Source organism: Ranitomeya imitator, chromosome 5, assembly GCF_032444005.1.
Source record: "Ranitomeya imitator isolate aRanImi1 chromosome 5, aRanImi1.pri, whole genome shotgun sequence".
NCBI classification, from domain to species: Eukaryota; Metazoa; Chordata; class Amphibia; order Anura; family Dendrobatidae; genus Ranitomeya; species Ranitomeya imitator.
This window is the reverse complement of record NC_091286.1, coordinates 638,667,115-638,689,628: the sequence shown is the minus strand read 5'-3', so window position 1 is coordinate 638,689,628 and position 22,514 is coordinate 638,667,115. Positions and strand designations below refer to the sequence as shown.

At 51.0% G+C, this 22,514-nt stretch overlaps 1 protein-coding gene across 5 annotated transcripts in view; it reads left to right on the top strand.

The window, feature by feature from the left end:
- The window catches only part of SMC6 (structural maintenance of chromosomes 6), a 133,115-nt gene that overhangs the window by 30,852 nt on the left and 79,749 nt on the right, over positions 1 to 22,514 (top strand). For 4 of the 5 annotated variants that reach the window (XM_069728125.1, XM_069728124.1, XM_069728121.1 and 1 more), the window contains exons 8-11: positions 1,716 to 1,817; positions 2,549 to 2,668; positions 3,490 to 3,588; positions 3,820 to 3,966. In XM_069728125.1, coding sequence (XP_069584226.1) covers positions 1,716 to 1,817; positions 2,549 to 2,668; positions 3,490 to 3,588; positions 3,820 to 3,966 — 468 coding nt within the window. The remainder of the gene's footprint in view (positions 1 to 1,715; positions 1,818 to 2,548; positions 2,669 to 3,489; positions 3,589 to 3,819; positions 3,967 to 22,514) is intronic. The other variant, XM_069728126.1, reaches the window with a different exon arrangement.

Genomic DNA, 22,514 nt, shown 5'->3' with positions numbered 1-22,514 from the left:
AGGCGTCGCTGCGCTGCGTCCCCGGAGGCGTCGCTGCGCTGCGTCCCCGGAGGCGTCGCTGCGCTGCGTCCCCGGAGGCGTCGCTGCGCTGCGTCCCCGGAGGCGTCGCTGCGCTGCGTCCCCGGAGGCGTCGCTGCGCTGCGTCCCCGGAGGCGTCGCTGCGCTGCGTCCCCGGAGGCGTCGCTGCGCTGCGTCCCCGGAGGCGTCGCTGCGCTGCGTCCCCGGAGGCGTCGCTGCGCTGCGTCCCCGGAGGCGTCGCTGCGCTGCGTCCCCGGAGGCGTCGCTGCGCTGCGTCCCCGGAGGCGTCGCTGCGCTGCGTCCCCGGAGGCGTCGCTGCGCTGCGTCCCCGGAGGCGTCGCTGCGCTGCGTCCCCGGAGGCGTCGCTGCGCTGCGTCCCCGGAGGCGTCGCTGCGCTGCGTCCCCGGAGGCGTCGCTGCGCTGCGTCCCCGGAGGCGTCGCTGCGCTGCGTCCCCGGAGGCGTCGCTGCGCTGCGTCCCCGGAGGCGTCGCTGCGCTGCGTCCCCGGAGGCGTCGCTGCGCTGCGTCCCCGGAGGCGTCGCTGCGCTGCGTCCCCGGAGGCGTCGCTGCGCTGCGTCCCCGGAGGCGTCGCTGCGCTGCGTCCCCGGAGGCGTCGCTGCGCTGCGTCCCCGGAGGCGTCGCTGCGCTGCGTCCCCGGAGGCGTCGCTGCGCTGCGTCCCCGGAGGCGTCGCTGCGCTGCGTCCCCGGAGGCGTCGCTGCGCTGCGTCCCCGGAGGCGTCGCTGCGCTGCGTCCCCGGAGGCGTCGCTGCGCTGCGTCCCCGGAGGCGTCGCTGCGCTGCGTCCCCGGAGGCGTCGCTGCGCTGCGTCCCCGGAGGCGTCGCTGCGCTGCGTCCCCGGAGGCGTCGCTGCGCTGCGTCCCCGGAGGCGTCGCTGCGCTGCGTCCCCGGAGGCGTCGCTGCGCTGCGTCCCCGGAGGCGTCGCTGCGCTGCGTCCCCGGAGGCGTCGCTGCGCTGCGTCCCCGGAGGTAGTGGACTTCGGGAAAATGGCCGCCGGGAGGTGGCGCATGCGCAGATGGAGATCTCGGCACCTGTCTCTAACAGCAGTGAACGGAGTGATCTCTGATCACTGCTGAATAACATTTACTTGCTACTGTTAATCTCTGAAAGTGCCATTTAAATGGTTGCAATCCCCGTCATCGCTTTCTATGAATTATTTCAGTATTTAGTACAAGCGTTTTTTTCCCCATCAATGTAGATGTATGAGGTCTTGTTTCTTGGAGGAAGAGTTGTAGTTTTTGAATGGCATCTTTTACTTTCACTTATATTATACTGAAACATCAGAAAAAGATTCTAAATGGCTGTTAAAGACCGATGCCAACTGTATAATACAGCTGGCATCAGCCGTGTGTGGAGGGAGCTCAGATCCTGAACCCCTCCACACAGGAGGACCCATTCCAAGGAAGTGAATGCTACATGCTTTTGCCGGAGGAAGTTAAAGGAGTATTTCCATCTCCAAATTCCTATCCTAATATGTAGTAGGTGTAATAAAAGAAAACACGCTTAATTTTTTTAATTACTCTTGTTTACATAGTTCAGTTGTTTTGGTTTTTGTTTTAGACCACTAACTATAAAATTAACTACAATAACACAATATGGCGCCAGCTGATAAATTCTCCTGCTTAGCAATCTGCCATTTTCTCGTTTCCTCTGATTCTTTGCAATTTATTCTGTTTTTAAGTTTTTTATGAAGGCAACACAATTGGATCAGATGAAGGATGATTACTCCTACATCATGGAGACCAAGACCAAGACTCGTGATCAGATTAGTTTTGGGGCAGAGGTAAGAAGCTGACAGGATCTTTTAAAATCATTTCAATGTTTTTTTTTCTGTCGGTGAAGAGAAACCTCTTTATGTTCAGAGGTCGAAAAAAAGACCTGATACTTATTGCTGACACCACTGAAAGCTTATGTCCGTGTGAATATTGCTCTATAAACAAAGAAACAGATCTGTCTGCTATTCCACAAACATTCCGCACTCTGAGAAGGCTTATAAGCCGGATGTAAAAACCACTGTAACGGGATTGTCCCTTTTCAGAAAATCCCAATCCTTAGTTGCTGTTTGCTATAAAGAAACAAAATGCACCTAACTCACCATCCCCAGGTCCACCGCTGACTCTTTTGCTCCTCTGTGTGTCTGCAGCACTGACATCACGTCGACAGCGCTGCAGCCGATGACTGAGCTCAGCGGTTCTGCCCAAGTAGATGGCACAAGGCGCTGAGTTCTGATTGGCTGCAGCACTGTTGATTCGACAGCGTTGTAGACAAGAACAGATACTGGCAGCAGTGTTGGAGACTTGATGCTGGACCTGGGAACGGTGAGTTAAGGTCAATATGTTGTACTTTAATTTTTAAACACACTACAGCCGGAAGACCCAAGTTCTGTGTAAGGCGACAACCACTTTATCGACTAAAGGAAAAAAATCTGTTAACCAGGGTGTAAAATGCCTATTTTTATGACAAAGGCGTGTAAGTCCTTCCTGTTTGACTGAATGTTGTGTCATCCCTATGTAGAGGCTTCATGAGTTGAAGCGAGATTGCATGCAAAAAGAGGAGAAGTTTAAAAATCTGGCTTCATTATCAGAAATGAAGGAGAAGCTGGAGGATCTGAAGCGTAAAATGGCCTGGGCCATGGTAAGACTCTCCCCTCCCCGTGCCGCATTTCTCTGCTTATGCATGTGAGTCGGTCAGGCTGGACCCCTATATCACTGGGAAGCTAATACTTAAAGGGGTTGTCCACTACATGGGTACTGATGCCCTATACTTTATCCTACTCAATTTTGGATTATGCAGAAATATATTGACTGCTTCATTGTAGCTCTCCCTCGTTTTGCGGACGTTTTCCTCCCTCTGTTTCTCGTCTGGCGGACGTTCCCCCCTTGGTATCTCGTCTGGCATACGTCCCCCTCTCGGTCTCTCGTCTGGCGAACGTCCCCCGTCTTCCCCCCTCGGTCTCTCGTCTGGCGGACATTTCCCCAGCCCCCCACCCTCGGTTTCTCGTCTGGCGGACGTTCCCCTTCCCCCTCACTCGGTCTCTCGTCTGGCGGGCGTTCCCCCCCCCCCCCCCTCTTGGTCTCTCGTCTGGCGGATAGCCTCAACCCCCCCCCCCCCTCCCCCCCGCTTTCTTGTCTAGCAGGCGTCCCCCCTACCTCGGGTTCTCATCTGGCGGACTTCCCCGACCCCAAACCCCCCCCCCCCCCCTTCCCCCTACGGTTCTTGTCTGGCGGACAAAACCCAAACCCCCCCCCCCTTACCCCCTCGGGCTCTCGTCTGGTGGATATCGCTCCAAGCAATGCTGTCATTAAACTTTAGGGCTCTGTTTAAGCCAATGGACAACCTGCCATTGTAGGTGAGGAATACAGAGGACTAGAAGGTCAGCAGTGACTGGAAGATCGCTTCATCAGGTCCATTGGTGCTGTGATAAGTGGTGTCAGAACTCTTCTTATTTTTTTCAGGTGAATGAAACTGAGAAGCATCTGAAACCATTGAGAGAGCAGATAGCTGGGGAGGAGGGCCGCACAGTCAAATTTGAGCAGAAGATCAGTGAATGGCAGGTACTTAAGATTATTTTTGTTCCCCTTTCGCCACTTTTAAGGATTGTCGCCAGTCTTTGAATTCAGCCATTCCTGATCTTCAAAATCAAGTTTTGACTAAATAAACTCCTTGTAAACGGAGTTCTCAAAATAGACTCTAAGTAATGTTCCTGGTCTTGTGATGAAGTCCCGGAATCACACAGTTGTCGTCATGCGCACCATGTCATTTATATTATTTACTTTTCATTTGAGGACAAAGTGAATATTGCTCAAGAAAGTTTCAAGGCCCTACAAGGGAAACTGGAGGAGATCACGAAGGATGCGCAAGCACTGAGGCCTCAGGGTATTGCTTTGAAAGATAACATGCAACAAAGAAAGCGGGATTATCATGAATCGGAGGTATGTGGTATAATTATTTTAAGGTCGTTATTTAGACCAAATACCAATAAAATCATAGAGTAGAAAAAATTCTGAAACATATATGCATTTGTTTCATTGGGTGGACATGAAATCATGGGTGTATGGAAAAAATTGGCTCCTACTCAGCTAGTCACTTCTTCCTACTGGCACCAAGCTATTTAGCTTAGTGTCACACAGGAGGCAGGCACAGGTCCAGGATCCAGACCTGGTTCTCTCTAAAGTTTTAGGCTGGGGAAAATAGCAGATTGACCTCTGTCACCCCACATGGGAGACTGAAGGCACAGTGCTGAGAAGGTTAAAAGAAAAAGAGGGATTTTTGGTACTCACCGTAAAATCTTTCTTAAAGCCTTCATTGGGGGACACAGATAACCGTGGGTGTATGCTGCTGCTGCTAGGAGGCTGACACTGCAAAAAAGGAAAAGAATAGCCCCTCCCCGGCAGCATACACCCACCGACAGGCACTGAGCACCTCAGTTGGTGAAAAAAGCAGTAGGAGAAACAACCATAACTGAGAACACATGAGTACCAACTCAATCATGACTTGTAGGCCCAAGAACAAATAACCAGGGAGGGTGCTGTGTCCCCCAATGAAGGCTCCAAGAAAGAGATTTTACGGTGAGTACCAAAAATCCCTCTTTCTTTATCGCTTCATTGGGGGACACAGATAACTGTGGGATGTCCAAAAGCAGTCCCGGAAAAGGGTGGCTAGACAGGAATCGAGAAAAGGGCTCAGGTCGGCCGGTGTGTGACCGCCGCCTGCAGTACCTTTCTACCAAGACCTGCATCTGACGAGGTCTGTGTATGAACCCTTTCGAACCTCGTGAACGTATGTGAAGACGATCAGGTGGCAGCCTTGCAAACCTGCGAAGCGGAGGCCTGGTGACGAACAGCCCAGGAAGCACCGACCGCTCTGGTGGAGTAGACCCGTACCCCAGGAGGGGGCTGTGTCTCTTGAACACGGTAGGATTCCGTTATAGCTGAATGAATCCAGCGAGAAATAGTGGATTTGGGCGCTTGAAGGCCTTTCCGGCGACCCTCAGCAATGACAAACAGTCGGATTTGCGAAAATGGGCAGTTCTAGAAAGATAGATCCGAATGGCCCTGACAACGTCAAGCTTGTGAAGAGACTTCTCCAAGGGGTGAACAGAAGAAGGGCAAAAAGATGGAAGAATTATATCCTCACTGATGTGGAAAGTGGATACCACCTTGGGAAGTAATTCGGGGACAGGTCTTAGAACGACCTTGTCCTGATGAAGAATCAGGAAGGGGGAGCGGCAGGATAATACTGCCAACTCGGAAACTCTTCTAATTGAAGTGATGGCAATGAGGAAGACCACCTTCCAGGAAATAAAGGAAAAAGAGACGTCCTGAAGCGGTTCAAAAGGAACGGTCTGAAGGGCACTGAGAACCAAGTTGAGGTCCCAAGGTTCCAGCGGAGGATGAAAAGGAGGAGCAAGATGAGCAACTCCTTGCAGAAAAGTCTTCACTTGAGAGACGGAAGCCAAGTCCCTTTGGAAAAGAACGGACAAGGCGGAAACTTGACCCTTTAGGGTACTGAGGGACAAACCCGAGTCGAGACCCAACTGCAGGAAGCCCAGAAAGTCCGGAAGGGAAAAAGTCATCGGAAAGACGTCGTGTTTCTCGCACCACCGGAAGAAAGCCTTCCAATACCTGTGGTAAATGCGAGAAGAAGCTGGCTTCCTTGCCCTGATCATGGTCTGTATGACCTGATGAGAAAAACCAGACTCTCTCAGAACCGCGGCCTCAACAGCCATGCCGTTAAATGCAGGGACTGAGAACTCTGGTGGAAGAGTGGGCCCTGTGAGAGAAGATCTGAGAGGTCTGGGTGTCTCCAAGGGGTATCCGCCAGCATGTTGACCAGCTCCGCGTACCAGGGGCGCCTTGGCCAGTCTGGAGCTATGAGTATGACCGGAATCCCCTCTAACGTTATCTTTTTTACTACCCTTGGGATCAAGGGAAGTGGGGGAAACAGGTAAGGAAACTGAAACTGCGACCATGGGATAACCTGGGCGTCGTGGCTGATGGCCAGAGGGTCCCGGGATCTGGCGACAAACTGAGGAACCTTGTGGTTCATCCGAGACGCCATGAGGTCGACGTCTGGGGTGCCCCAACGAAGGCAAATCTGGTTGAATACTGAGGGATGGAGAGACCACTCGCCCGCCGCCAGGCCCTGGCGGCTGAGGAAGTCGGCTACCCACTTTAAGACACCCAGAATGTGGACAGCTGAAATGACTGGAACATGACGTTCCGCACAATGGAGTATCCATGCTGCCTCTGCCATTACCTGATTACTGTGCGTCCCGCCCTGGTGGTCTAAGTACGCCACGGCCGTGGCGTTGTCCGACTGGATGCGGACGGGACGACCGTCCAGGAGTGATTGCCAGTGGAGTAGGGCAAGGAAGATTGCTCTGATCTCCAGTAAGTTGATAGGAAGAAGAGCCTCCTGGTGGGTCCAGCGACCCTGTGCTGTGAGATGTCGGAAGACCGCTCCCCAACCGAGCAGGCTGGCATCTGTGGTGATGACCTGCCACTGAAGCGGAAGGAAAGACCTCCCTCTGAGGAGCGATGAAGACAGGGTCCACCAGGTCAGTGACTACCAAACCTGCCGAGGCAGACGAACTGGGCGGTCCAGTGAGGTCGTGAATCTGTTCCAAGTGGAGGGGACATGTGTGGAATTGGGCAAAGGGAACGGCCTCCATGGAGGCAACCCTCTTTCCCAGGACTGCCATGCAGAACCGAAGCGAGCGAGGAGCTGGGTGTTTGAGAGATCGGGCTGCCTTGCGGAGACCGGAGAACTTGTCCAGTGGGAGGAAGACCCGAGCCAAGTTCGTGTCGAATTCCATGCCCAGGAAGGACAGACGCTGGCAGGGAATCAGAGAGGACTTGTCCTGGTTGATGATCCACCCGAGGCGAGTCAGTGTCCCGAGAGACCTGGAGGCTTCGCGCACAGTCTCGATGAGAAGAACCCCTGATCAAAAGATCGTCCAGGTAGTGGATGATGAGTATCCCCCTTGAACGAAGGATGGCCATGACCGCCGCCATGATCTTGGTGAAGTCCTTGGGGGCCGACGCCAGGCCGAACGGGAGGGTCGTGAATTGGTAGTGCTCTTCCTGGATAGCAAATCGAAGGTACCTCTGGTGCCGTACGCAGATAGGAACATGAAGGTACGCATCCTGAATATCCACCGAACACAGGAACTTTACGGGCTCCATGGCGGCAATCACAGACCGCAAGGACTCCATCCTGAAGTGGCGGAGTCGAACATGGCGGTTCAAAAACTTGAGATCCAGAATTGGGCGAAGGGCACCGTCCTTCTTGGACTACGAAGAGGTTCGAGTAGAACCCCGAAAAACGCTCGTTTGAAGGGACAGGAACGACTACGCCAGCTGTGACCAGGGAAGAGACGGCTCGAAGAAACCCGGGCAGTTGAGATGGTTGCCTTGGTGGACGAAGAGGAAGAAACGATTTTCCGGAAGGGAGGAAAATTCGATCTTGTAACCGGAGGTAACTACCTCTCTGACCCAGGCGTCGCTGACTACAGACAGCCAAGCGTCCCGGTAGGAAAGAAGTCTGCCTCCCACCCTGGAAGTCATTCCAGGTGGGGGCGACCCGTCACTTGGAACGAAATCTATCAGAACGTGAGCCAGAGGACCTGAAAGGTTGGCTCTTAGTTCTCCATCTGGGGGCAGGCTTGTAAGAGGGTCTCCTCCGCTCTCCTGAAGCGGAAGGTTGCTCCTGCTGGGAAGAGGAGTCAGAGGTCCGAAATTGACGAAAGTGCCTAAAAGGCCTAGGGCCCTTCTTATTGAAGAAACGTTTTGGTCTAGACTGAGGGAGGGAAGTACTTTTTCCTCCCGTGGCATCAGAAATGATCTGGTCTAAGCGAGAGCCAAAGAGTCTGGAACCCTGAAAGGCTAGGTCGGTGAGAGACTTCTTAGAAGTTGTATCTTCGCTCCATGCTTTGAGCCAAAGAATGCGGCGTATAGCAATGATGTTGCTACTTGCCCTCGCGGAACCGGCCGCTGCAGCCAAGGAGGCAGCCAAAACGTATTTGCCCGCGTGGCCAATCTGGTCCGCCAAATCAGCCAGTTCCTGTGGGGAAGCCAAAGCCAAAATGCCTCGTCGAAGAATCTTGGCCCAGGCGGAAATGGCCTTTGCCACCCAGGTGGAGGCGAAACTAGGGCAGAGGGAAGCTCCTGATGCCTCGAAAGCTGATTTGGCTAGAGTCTCAATCTATCTGTCCGTAGCGTCTTTAAGCGACACACCGTCAGGTAAGGACAGGACCGTCTTGGAAGAAAGACGGGAAACCGGCGGGTCCACCTTTGGAGATTCTGCCCATTTGGCAAGAAGGTCAGCACTAAACGAGTATAATACGTCCAGGTGTTTTGTACCTGGGAAGCGCTTCTCAGGATGTTCCCAGTGCTTGGACAGGGTAGACTCAAATTCCTCGTGATTGGGAAAGGAGCGAGAAGGACGGTTAACCCGTTTGAAGGAGACAGAAGAATCCTGTGTGGGAACCTTGTCCTGTTTAAAGGGACACTGTCACCTGAATTTGGAGGGAACAATCTTCAGCCATGGAGGCGGGGTTTGGGGGTTTTTGATTCACCCTTTCCTTACCCGCTGGCTGCATGCTGGCTGCAATATTGGATTGAAGTTCATTCTCTGTCCTCCGTAGTACATGCCTGCACAAGGTAAGATTGCCTTACGCAGGCATGTACTATGGAGGACAGAGAATGAACTTTAATCCAATATTGCAGACAGCATGCAGCCAGCAGGTAAGGAAAGGGTGAATCAAAAACCCCCAAACCCCGCCTCCATGGCTGAAGATTGTTCCCTCCAAATTCAGGTGACAGTGTCCCTTTAAGCTTAAGAGTTTTGGAGATAGCCAAGATGAGACTATCCACAATAGCCTGTATGCCAGACGTCTGGTCTGAGTCAGTCAGACCCGGCCTGGGAATCTATGTCCGACCCAAGGTCCTCCTCTGAAGAGGGGAATTGGGAAGGGGTGAGCAGCTTGGGAACTGCTGAGGGACCCGGAGAGCTGGAAGAGGAGCCAGACAGGGACCTCTTTCTAGAACGGCCGGCTGGAGCGTTCTTCTGAGGGTCGATAACAGGTGCGTGCGACTCGCGATGAGAGACGGTCGGAGCACTGGTAGCTGTAGCTAGATGCGGAAGTCGTTCAAGCGCCTGGACCAGAGATTTGGATACTTTAGTCAAGTCAGAGATTGACTGAGACATAGCAACTGCCCACTATGGGGGAGTGCACTCATCCCGAGATTCGGAAGCTTCCTGCGGAGCAGACATGGTAGGCGGACTGCAGGATTGGCAGAAGGGGACGACTGACCTGCTGACCACTTTTTCTTGCAGATTGAGCAATCGTAGTGAATGATGGTGGGTTTGGAAACAGAAGCCCCAATAGAGTTGGACATATGTAGGCTGTGAACTTATAGTAAGAAAAAAGGGTTGGAAAGCTCTGCCTGTGTAAGTCTAAACTACTTCAGCGCTGCCTCCGGAGTATGATATACTGCAGGAGAGGGATGCTAGGGTACGGATGAAAGCCTACCGTACAGGAAGGAAAGAGCTGCAGCTGAGTCGGTATCCGTGCCCCCCGAGCGGTGTAGCGTCCGGATAGTAAGCAGAATCCAAGATGGAGGAGGAATAGAGGTCTCGTGTGGAAGGCGGGAGTGGTTAATCGCACAGCAAATGACCAGGAAGAGAGAAACCCCTGATAGGTCAGCGGCAGAAGGGGGTGTGTGAGCTGTATTAAAATATAGCTGGGGAGCCAAGAAAGCGCGGGCGATCGAACTGAGGTAAAGTGAAAGTTAAAAAAAAGGAAGCCGCGGCGCTGAATGAACAACGCATGGAATAAACTGCAGGGCAGCGCTGACAGGTCCAGGGGAGGGAAGGGAGCCAGCGTGAAATACAAACAATCCCCTTCCCCCCGATATATCTTCATTACCTTGATCTTCAGCGCTGTATGAGAGTCGTCCAGGGGCCCAAGGGAAGGCAGGGACGCTGGAGAGAAGAACCCTCTTCCAGGAGACGGCATCAACCCCCTTAGGGAAAAAAAGGGGGAAGTCACCGCTGGTGACTACCGTCTCCCTCTCAGCCCTCTCCGAGGAGAGGGGCGAGGAGGAAATTCGGCAAGGACCGGCCACCAAACTCACCCTGAGGCACCAATGAAGGCGCAGGGGAGAAATGTCCTGCCAGCAGGCCTGAGTGTTGCGCTGTGGGTGACACCACACTGCTCGCTCAGCCGCTAATAATGGGAAGGCAGAGTAAATTAACACCCTGATTCCCTAGAAGTTGAATCTAAAAACAAAATAAATTAGTAAAACACAACAAACCTGCGAAAGCAAAAAATGATTAGCTGCGGATCTGGGAGATCCAGGTCCGCCTCCTACAGACACTAAGCACAAACTGAGGTGCTCAGTGCCTGTCGGGGGTGTATACTGCCGGGGAGAAGTTATTGTTTTTTTCCTTTGTTGCATAGTGTCAGCCTCCTAGCAGCAGCAGCAGCATACACCCACGGTTATCTGTGTCCCACGGTTATCTGTGTCCCCCAATGAAGTGATAAAGAAAAAGGGTTTTTTTTTGGTAAAATAAATGTTACAAATAGAGTTGAGCGAATTTGATCGGGTCCCTGCGTATTTGGCAAGCTATAGCGCTTGCCAAATAAGCTGCAGAAGGAACCCCGATACATTGAGCGTGCCGGCTGATCAGCTGTCCGTCGCCGCAGCTCCATGTGTCTCACGGCTGGGTGACAGTCACGACATGCATGGAAAGCCCAGCAGTTTCTCTTCATGTATGTGTTGTGACTGTCACACAGCTGTGATACATGCAGCTGCAGAGCCGGACAGCTGATCAGCTGGCGCGCTCCATGTATCTGGGTTCCTTCTGCAGCTTATTCGGCAAGCTATAGCGATCAAATTTGCTCAACTCCAGTTACAAAGCAAGCTATCAAGACTTTTTGGGTCCCTTCCTGAGGCATGATATAACGAAGTTTCTGAAGAAACACAAATATATCCACAAAGAGAAATAATAAAAAATAGGTGAAACAAACAACAAAAGAGAGTAAAAAAGCAGACATGGCATAGTAAATTGGCATTCAGATAAACAAATTGAGCTCAGAGAATTAATCCTTAACCCCTTATTGACAGAGCCAATTTTGTCCCTAATGACCAAGCCAATTTTTACAATTGTGACCACTGTCACTTTATGAGGTTATAGCTCTTGAACGCTTCAATGGATCCCACTGATTCTGAGTTTTTTTTTATTTGTGACACATTGTACTTTGTTAGTGGTAAAATTTCTTCGATAGGACTTGTGTTTATGAAAATAATGGGACAAAAGTGGGTCTCCTGTGAGACTCCCGGGATGGCTCCTTCCTCGGCCCCCTATTATGAGGTGCCCGGTTGAAGTCGGGATGGCTATTCCCCATGTCGCTCCTTCCCCAGTCCCTCGGGTGCTGGTTCAAAGTTGAGACCCCCCCTCCTCCCCCAATTCCTTTTGGTTTCTGGGTTGAGGTCGAGGCGAGGATAAAGTCCCCTGATGGTGACAGCAGCACCCTCCCTAATCCCCCTTTGGGGGCATTAGGTTGAGACGCCTCAGGTAGGGCCTGTACAGGCAGCACTCTGCAGCTCCCAGCAATGGGCCAGCACACTGCGCCTGCTTCCAGGGACACCAGCCCAGCTGCGGGCTCCTGTCGGGGCCGGGGGTAGTGCAGGCAGGCATGGCACAATAGAGACACAGGGCTCCCTGCGCCCGTCTCTGCGGCAGCACCAGCTCTATACTGCCTCAGGGGGACCCCTCACCGGGCCCCCCTTCCGCTTATAGCCCCACCGCTATCCTGCTTTTAAATCCGGTTCAGATCCGACCCCCTCTCGGACTTTCGCTCCGGCCTTGAGCCTTTCTGGGCATCAGGCATCTAATTTAGGCCACGGCTTCAGCCTAGCTGAAGCCGCCGCCTCCTCTCTCCCCCCCCCCCCCCCCCTTCCCCGGGCCACCCCCGGATGACTCTACAGTGTCAGAGGGGCGGACCGAGACAGAAAGGGCACGTTTTTACACAGCTCTGCTGCTTTTTTCAGCTCTCCGCCCCCTTCTCCCCTTTCCTCCTCTTCTCGGCGGCCATTTCTGCTGCAGATTAACCCTGCATCTCCCGGTCAGCAGGACCAGGCCAGCCAGTCTCCGGGGGGGCACAGCACTGTGGTTCTTCGGCGCTGGACCTAAAGGCAAACTGGTGGGGTAAGATCACAGCTGGGTTGTTTTACTCGGCTGTGAATCCCATATTCCATAGGTTCCTCTGCATAGCTACCCCTGTAGGTCCTCTGCAAAGCCAGCCCTTCTGCACTCTGTGCACTATGCCGGGCTCAAGGTCCAAGAGAACCAGGCAGGACTGCTATTATGCATTCTGCACAGCCTGCAGGACCGCTTTCCCCAGCGGCAGCACGTACCCGCACTGCCAGGACTGCATCCAGACTACTGTGTCAGAGCCCCAAGAAGCCCCTGCCAATGCTTGTCTAATGCCACGCCCGAATGGGTCACTCAGAGGTCCCAATCTATGATGCAGTCTATAGATAACCTAACCTCCACATTGCTTCAGGCTCTGCAGAGTCATGCCTCGGTTATGACAGTTAGCCAGCAGAGGGAGAGCTTGACTCAGGAACAGGACGACCCTGGCACATCCACGTCTAGGTCAGGACGCAAGCGGACCCATAGGTCAAGTCCATATGCGTCATCCCATAGCACACGGTCATCCCCTTCTAGGGAGAGACACCCTAGTTCCAGGTCATCTTTTTGTTAGGAAGTTAGAAGGGTTAAAAGTTGACCAGCGATTTCTCATTGTTCCAACAAAATTTACAAAACCATTTTTCTCCTTTGCCTCATTGGGGGACACAGGACCATGAGTGTATGCTGCTGCCACTAGGAGGCTGACACTAAGTGAATACATAAAAACTAACTACTTCTCCTCTGCAGTATACACCGATCACTGGCTCCAGCTCAAACCAGTTCATGCTTAGTGTCACGGATCCCTACTCCATGGTGTCACTTATTCGTCACGTGCCTGCTCTCACATGTGACTTGGGGTTGTGTCTGCAAGGGTTAATCTATCTCCCCACTCTCAGTCCAGCATTCAACCTCTGTCCTATGCTGTAATGAGAGCATAAATCACACACCGACCCAGGCCACATACCCGCTCATACGCGCTGCCACCACTCATCGAATACACAGGCGATGAGTCGTGGAACTAATAATACTAATAAAAATGTCTATCACTCATAAGGTTCACACACCTTTTGGCTATGGATTCTTTAGAACATTCAAGGTTCAACTTGTTAAAGTTTAATACTTTAATAGCAAAAAGTTCAATGCTTTCAATAAGAAAAAGGTATACAAATATGATAATAAAAAGACATACAACTTATGCAAACAATGTCAAAATAAACAGGATTAAACTTACAGAAATCATCTAACTGGTAGTCTGCTTCCTGCTCCCTGAGGGGAGGAGTGAATGTAGATTGGATCACATCAGCTTCTCAGGCTGCCCTCACATGTGAACACAATTCTCTGTCTGCAGCCTAAATTTATAACTTTGGTCTGAGGTCAGGTTTCTAGACTGGCCTCCCAGGTTAATATCATAATTGCGGTCTGTTTGATTGGGCACGGCCGCTCTACTTATGAATATATTATTTCTCTTGTGGAGAGGTTCTCAGGGATAGATTACCTCAGGCAATTTAGCATCTCCCCTCCAAGACCTCAGAGGTGTCAAGTGTTCCTTTGTTCTTGGCCTCAGCCAGACCTTCTGGTGAGATCTGGAGACAGAATCTCTACTATTCCCAAGGAAGTACCTAGTAACACAGGTGTTACATTATCACCAGCCACACATATAACCCTAGACATATGTCCCTACACACACATATATATATATATAGAGAGAGAGAGAGAGATATACGGTATATAGAGAAAGATATATATATATATATATATATATATATATTTCACCACACTTAGTGTCTGTGGGAGGCACATGGGTCTGCTATTCAGACCACAATTTATTTTATTTTAATTTTTATTATATTTTCATGTTTTAATATTTTTTCCTTTTTTATGAATCGCAAGGGCGACGGATCCCTTCAGGGTTCCGATCTCCCCCAACCAACAACTAGCGGGAACATGGGGTATCGCCTCCACGTACCCCCTTCTGCAGCCAGGCTCTTTATGGTCGGACCAACAGCCCTAACCCATCCTTAGGGAGTTAACCTCTAGGATGTACAGAGACATCTATGGTGTCAGTGCGACCCCCACTGTATCACCACTGAATGAACAGCGGTGATGAAAGGAGGAGGACGGTCCCTCTCAACATCCCTATCAAAGTGATGGTGACTGGAGGGTTCCAGCACTGTCCACGCTGCAGCCCCTGACCTGCCGGCAGAGCAGTCGAGCTTTGCACTTCTTCAAAGGGCTTCCAGACAGGATGGGTAAGTGCCCAGGTCTGGCTCAACAAGAAGGGGTTCCTGCAGAGCGCCCACAGGTTTTTCCAGTTTTTCCCCGGTGCTTCCCGGCCAGCGCCGGAAATGTAGTCCTCGGCTTCTGCTAGGCTGCAACCCAGAAGCTCTGCCCACTCGCTCGTGTAACACCGGCGGGCTCCGCCCACCCTTTTGGCACTTCACGCTCAGAGCAAGACTGCCTTTCCTTTTCGGTGGCCATCTTTTTTCCCTATCTCCCATGATAGCACCACCTGAGAGAGGGTATCCACCCACCAGGGCAGGAAACCTACTGAATAAAAAGTCGGTACCTCTCCTCCGCATCAATTCGGATTCCTGTACTCGTGGAAGCCTACAAGAAGACTAGCGATACACCTAACCAGGAGGGTGTCCAGGAGTCGGCATGCCGGCCGTGGGTGAAGAAGAGCCAACCATCGGGTTGGTTCAGCGTGCAGCAGGAGATCTCTTTGAAAAATGTCCCCTGTCTGCACGGGTCCTGGGCTGCGCACGCTGTGGTATGCCCAGCGGTGTGCACCACAACAGGCTCCCGGGGCTGCGCATGGTGACGGTGGTGGATCCAGTGTCTTTAGCTGTGCGTTCCGGTGAGCGGGACGCAGGAGTCTTCCAGGCTGCTCACGCGCGGGACACCGGGGATTTCTGGGGCGTCACGCTGGCGTGGGATTCCCTTGCTCACAGCGCGCCAGATATATTTAAAAAAAAAAATGGAGACGAAGGGGCGGAGCCACCAAATACTTAGAGGGGTGGCCCCAAGAAGATGGCACTTGTCTGCAAGCTCTGGCAATGGAACCACAGCAGCAGCTTCTGCATCAACAGCTGCCTAGCTCCAGTCAGAACAGACTTTGCCAGCAATGTATGCAGCAGACCATAGCGGAGGAAACGCCAGGGTTTGCCATGGACCTTAAGTCCATTATCAGGTCAGAGGTCCAGGGATCATTAAGGGAGCTGATGGCAAAGAAGGAAAAGGGCATGCCTGAGTCGCTGTACTCCAAATCCGAGGGATCAGTACAGCATGAGGAAAGCTCAGGCTCGAGTTCATCATCCTCTTTTGATGGGGAAATGGGGGGTAGGCCCTGCTTTCCTACAGAGGATACAGACAGACTGGTTAGGGCTATAAGATCCACCATGGGCATCTCAGACCCCAAATCTACTAAATCTGTCCAGGACAATAGGTTCGGAGGCCTGGGTCAGAGAAAAAGACGTTCCTTTCCGGGTAAATGAGAATATCAAAATGCTCATCAACCGGGAATGGAAAAAAACGGAAATGAAAGGGCTGCTACCGTCTTCAAAGAGGAGATACCCTTTTGAGGAAGAAGAGGCTGGCATATGGGAAAAGACCCCAAAAATTGATGTTGCTGTAGCCAAGACAGTTAAAAAATCTACATTGCCCTTCGACGATCTGGAGACTTTTAAAGATCCTTTAGACAGAAAAGCCGAGACCTTCTTGAAACAGGCATGGGAATCTTCCGCAGGTTCATTAAAGCCAGCAATACCAGCCACCTGCACGGCAAGATCTTTGATGGTGTGGTTACAGCAGCTGAGTGACCGCCTAAAGGACAATACCCCAAGAGAGGAAATTCTGACAGATCTACCTCTATTGCAAGGAGCAGCTTCCTTTTTAGCCGATGCCTCAGCAGACTCAGTAAGGTTAGCGGCAAGATCTGCAAACCTTTCTAATGCAACCCGTAGAGCTCTCTGGCTTAAGAGCTGGCCAGGGGATGCACAGTCCAAAGACAGATTATGTTCCATCCCGTGTGAAGGCAAATTTCTCTTCGGGCAAGCCTTGGATGATATCTTGGATACGGCAGCGGATAAGAAAAAAGGGTTTCCTACCACATCACGGCCGCAGTTGAGAAGTTCCTTTCGGAAGAGACTTCACAGTAGAAGACCACCCAAAAATCCGGATGGCTGGAGGCATAAAAGACAAGAGCAAGGGCTTCATGTTTGGAGGTTCCTCCTTGAAAAACAAAAATTCCTCTAAGTGATGGGTCGCCCCAAGTGTGAGGAAGGCTGTCCCACTTCCAAACTGCCTGGGAGAAGATCTCGGCCAATGTGTGGGTGCTCAACATCAGTGAACCAAAGTCTGAAGACGAACAGAGACTTCACACATAGATGTCAGGAGAGCCCCGATCCACTACTTAGACAGGACTAGACAGAGTAGAAGGGGCAAAACCTTATTTGGATCTTTCCAGGGAAATAAGAGTATAGTGTTACAAGGGGGACTTCAGCTAGATGGATAAGGGACGCCATTAGCTTAGCCTACACCTCTAGGGAAATACCAGTTCCTGGAAATCTGAGGGCCAATTCCACCAGGGCTGTGACAACCTCCTGGGTCGAGAGAGCGGAGGTGTCCAGTGAAGAAATATGTAAGGCAGCCACATGGTCTTCCTCTACTACCTTCTATAGGCACTATCGTTTCAATTTATCCTCCTCTGCTGACCTGTCCTTTGGGAGCAAGGTATTGCAAATGGTGATCCCTCCCTAAGGTGCTTTAATCTATATAAATCTCTCAGGTGGTGCTGTCATGGGAGAGAGGGAAAATCTAAGTCAATTACCGTTAACGGGATTATACAGAGCCCATGACCGCACCCTTATATTCCCTACCCCACTTTGTCACTTGTGGTGTGCACTTTTAAGGGTGTTAAGAAAAATGTATATGGTGAGGGTTGCGCTAACTAACTGTCTGGAGGTCCTCTCGTGCTCTGAAACCAAACTGAAGCGGAGGAGAGGTACTGCCGTTTTATTCAGTAGGTTTCCCGTTAACGGTAAGTAACTTAGATTTTTTTGCCGGTCTCCTCTCAGCACGTTGGCACAGGGGCAGAGTATCACAGAATCAACAACCCTGCGGCAATCGCCGCCGGATCGATAACACCGGGAGGATCTCACAGGACCTGAGTAAGAGCTGTGCTGCAACACCCATTAGTCCCTTTTTCTGCAGTATTTGACCGGTGATTAGCCACCAAACTCTATTGGGGCATTGCATCAGGACATGCTGGGGTACATCATGTCATCCTCCAAGACAACTAATAGGTCAACCAAAAGACTATTTTTTACCTCATGTACCACATGCCAGATGTTGTTGCCATGGGGACAGTGTACACCACTCTACAAGGCCTGTGATCCCTAATGCACTCAGGAGCCCTCTGCCGCTACCGTACCCAGTGTATCTAGTCCCCCTGAGTGGGCTTCGTCACTGTCGCAGTCCATGGATTCATTAGCTAATGCGATTGAGTCCCTCCAAGACCCCTCATTGGGTCGGGGCATTCGTCTGCCTGTCTTAGAGAGTTCCCCACCACACGGGAACAGTCGTCTTGCCGGGGCCATTCAGTCAAAAAATACACCGGCATCTAGAAAACTGACCCATGTCCGCTACTACATGGCCCCATTATTCAAACAGTTGCGATTCATGTGGAATAATGATGACCAGCACTGGATAGCCATTGAAAAATATCTGATGAGAGCCTCCAATGTCTCAGCTTTTTACCATGCACATCAAACTATAGTCCCTAATAGAAACCTAAACATATCCCTAACAATAGACGCGGCTCTGGAGCTATGGAGAGTGCTGACTAATAAAATAGGCCTTATACAAACCGCATTCCTCAAAGCTCCCATAGAGACACTGGAGCATTGTATCCCGGACCTCAAACTTAAAAATTAGAAATTATCCCAAACCACCTCAATTGGGAACTTGTATGGGGGTGGAATTAATTACTTTTTCATCAGAGATAAATACAATGTCCCTCAAAGGGATTTTTACAAATATTTGCAGAACCGGCATTTCCTAACTGAAAGGAAAAAACAGACGCCTGCACCGCCATCTAAACTATATGCTGATAAACCCGACATCATAGATTAGGGCGCTGTCCACAAGCTATGACTATGTTGGAGAATACCCTTCCCTCTCTAACTACATACCTGCAAAAGTCAGAAAAAGATCTAAACTGCACATTCACACCGGATCAGTGGAGGGCATCCTTCTCAATTATTGGAAGCCAATCTAAATGTAATAACGACATAGAAAACCCAAGGAAATTGTTATATCTGTGGCATTTCACGCCCAGTAGATTGTCTAGGATGTGCCGCAGTTCCCCAGACACGTGCTGGAGGCGTGGAGACCCCAGTTCAGACATGCTACATATCTCTTGGAGTTGACAGAATTAGACGTCTGTGGGAAGCTGTAGATCATCTGATGTTCCAAATTTGTGGTATACCTGTGACTCTTAACGCACATCAGGCATTAATCGCTATTGACTTGAACTCCTTTCCCTATGAATTCCATACAGTGATAGTACATGTTATTGTAGCAACAAGAATCAAAATTGCTAGTTACTGGAAAAACTCCAAATGCCCCTCATTGTCCGAGGTCGTGTCACTGATTAACGAGAATTGTCTATCAGAAAAAATAATTTCTACATCTAATAATAATATAGCTCAATTTCATAAAAAATGGAACAATTGGTTATCTTTCCGTTTAAATACCGTTATTAAAGGGAACCCATCACCCCCAAAATCGAAGGTGAGCTAAGCCCACCAGCATCAGGGGCTTATCTACAGCATTCTGGAATGCTGTAGATAAGCCCCCGATGTATCCTAAAAGATGAGAAAAAGAGGTTAGATTATACTGACCCAGGGGCGGTCCTGGTACGATGGGTGTCGCGGTCTAGTCCGGGGCCTCCCATCTTCTTACAATCACGTCCTCTTCTTGTCTTCACGCTGCGGCTCCGGCGCAGGCGTACTTTGTCTGCCCTGTTGAGGGCAGAGCAAAGTACTGCAGGCGCCGGGAGAGGTCAGAGAGGCCCAGCGCCTGTGCACTGCTGTGCTTTGCTCTGCCCTCCAGGGGGCAGACGAAGTACGCCTGCGCCGGAGCCTCGGCGTGAAGACAAAAAGAGGATGTCATCTGATAGGAGATGGGGTGTCATGGTCCGGCCGGCGCCTCCTTTTGGACCGGACCGGGATCGCCCCTGGGTGAGTATAATCTAACCTCTTTTTCTCATCTTATAGGATACATCGGGGGCTTATCTACAGCATTCCAGAATGCTGTAGATAAGCCCCTGATGCTGGTGGGCTTAGCTCACCTTCGGTTTTGGGGGTGACAGGTTCCCTTTAAAAAAAACTTTGCAGATTCGCATATAGAGAATGTAATTGGATAGTTATTGCAATGTCACCATTTCCCCTATCTTCTTCACTTCCCTAACCCCCCATAACATTTTCTTAATCATTAAGAATTTATTGTCAATAAGATGTAATGATCGAAACAATTTGTAAATAAAACATTTGTTTAAAAGAAACGGACCCATAGCCCTCTCGTGCCTCGGCATCTGTGAGCTCAGTTTCTCGCTCCCCTCACCAGAGGTTCACATTTACCAGGACTCTGAATACGAGTGTGACGAGTCCTTCGACCTCGATTTTCCAGATTTTCAGCGATGGTGGATAATCTCAGAGGCCGTCAACCAAACTTTAAAGGTTGATGACGACTCTACCTCCACCCTGGATCAAACTGTATCCTTCAAAAGTAAAAAAAAACATCCTTATGGGGTGCTTGCCAAAGACACCAAGTTTTAGGACATGGTGGATGGCATAGAGAGAGGCTGGGCAAATGCTTCAGGTCAGAAACCTCTTGAAGCGAGATACCCTTTCTCACCGGATCTGCATAAGCAGTGGGCAGAATCCCCCCCGGTCGATCCACCTGTATTCCGTCTGGCTTCCAAAACCCTTCTATCCTTACCAGACAGATCCTCGATTAAAGAGCCCATGGACCGTCTGATAGTGAACCTGGTCTATTCAGTTTTTGAAGCATCGGGCTCAGCACTTTCACCCTCTTTGACTTGGGTAGCCAAAGCAATGGTCTCCTGGGCAGATACTCTGAGCAGAACCCTACAGGGTAGTGAGATTTCCCCGGAGGCAGCGGGTCTGGTCAATCAGATCGCTTTGGTACATGCTTCTCTGGACGTGGCTAACTGTTCTGCGCTTGCAGCCCCAAATGCTGTTTCTATTAGGCGGTCACTGTGGCTCAGGGTATGGGGAGCGGACCCTGCGTCCAAGAAAACCCTAACCTCTCTGCCTTACCAGAGCGGTCGTTTGTTCGGAGAGAAGCTGGATCAGCTTATCTCTGACGCCACAGGTGGGAAGAAAATTCCTCCCCCAGCTGAAGGTTAAGCGGCCTTTTCGCCACCCACGACAGGCTCGCTTCCGGTCCTTTTGCCACAATTCCGGTTGGTCCTCTACGGCCAACTCTTCTGAATCGGGGCGCTCCCCTCATGTGGACAGAGGTGCCCAGGTTTCGTGTAAGACCAACCAGTCATGGAAGAGCCGAACTAAGCAGTCCAGATCTAAGGAATCCAGGTCCCATAGATTCTCGCCTAAATGACTCGAGGCATTATCCGGGCGACGGCGGCAGTCTACTCCGGTTTCGTCATGTCTGGCTCTGTCGTTCATGGCGATTGGGTCAGGGACCTGATGTCCTCCCGATACAATTAGAATTTTCTTCCAGGGGAAATCCTTTCTCCCGGTTCAATGGCTGGTTGTCACTACCAATGCCAGCCTCCTCGGCTGGGGAGCTGTCTTCTGTCACCACACTGCCCAGGGGCATTGGTCACCTTGGGAATGACGCTTTCCGATCAACGTCCTGGAGATTCGGGCGACATGGCTGTCCCTGCGACGTTCCCATTGTCTTCTGGCGGGTTGTCCCATCTGGGTTCAATCGGGCAATGCCACGGCTGTGGCATATATCAACCATCAGAGGGGCATCTGCAGCAGGGCGGCAACGCGTGAGGTTGAACACATCCTCCACTTGGCTGACAGAAACCACTCAGTTATCTCTGCAGTTCACATTCCGGTGGTGGAAAACTGGGTGGTAGACTTCCTCAGCCATCTGGGCCTCACCTTGGGAGAGTCATCACTTCGGAGGTCTTCCAACAGATTTGTCATCGCTGGGGGACTCCGGACGTGGATCTAATGGCATCAAGACTAAACAACAAGGTGCCAGAATTCATAGCTCTGTCCGGGGAGCTGAAAGCTATCGGGGCAGATGCACTGATTATTCCGTGGCGTCAGTTTCGTCTTCCGTACATGTTTCCCCCTCTATCGTTACGAGGGTCAATAGGAAGATCAAAGCAGAGGGGGTCCTAGTTATCCTGGTCGCTCCGGACTGGCCATGCCGGGCGTGGTATGCAGAGTTGGTGCAACTCGCCGCCGACATCCCCTGGCGACTACTGGATCGTCTGGACTCACTCTCCCAGGATCCAATTTGCCACCAGAACTCAGGGGCCATGTGTTTAACAGCATGGCCTTGAATCCTGGGTCCTAACCCAAGCTGGGTTCTCCAAAGAGGTAGTATCCACCATGATCAGCGCTCAGGAGCCTGTATCGGTGCTCATCTATCACCGCACCTGGAAAACCTTTTTCACATGGTGTAGAGACCGCGGTTGTTCTCCTCTTGTCTTCTCCATTCCAACCATACTAGAGATTCTTCAGTCTGGTCTGGACTCGGCGTGGATCTCCTCTGTTGCCAGCTTTTGGGGTAAGGATTCAGGGTGGGTTTTTTCTAACCACTTGACATAAGTGATCGATTGGAGCCTGTGTACAGGGCTCAGGGATCTGTCCACACGGATTTTATATATGTATACAGACCTTATACACCCTGTTTCTTTTCATTATTTACTTGCTGCACTACGCACTTTATAGAGATACTAATGGCATCGGGTTTTTCCACGCTGGTTTTGATCTGTGCTACCTCCACTTTCTCTTTTGCTTGCAATACCTTTGTGGACTACATTCGTTAAGATATATTTGATATTTGATTGTTGTATTTTTGGTAATCAATACATTTGTATTTTTAGTATGGATATGTACTCCGTTTTTCTCTATCTAATCAATTTTGGGAGTGTCCTATATGTATTAATGAGAGATACTTCTCCTCAGTAGGCTCCCCTACGGTGGTTGTGAGCATGGTGGAGAAGTTTGGAATTGTATGTTTCAGTTTGGGCTTGTTTTATTTCATGGAA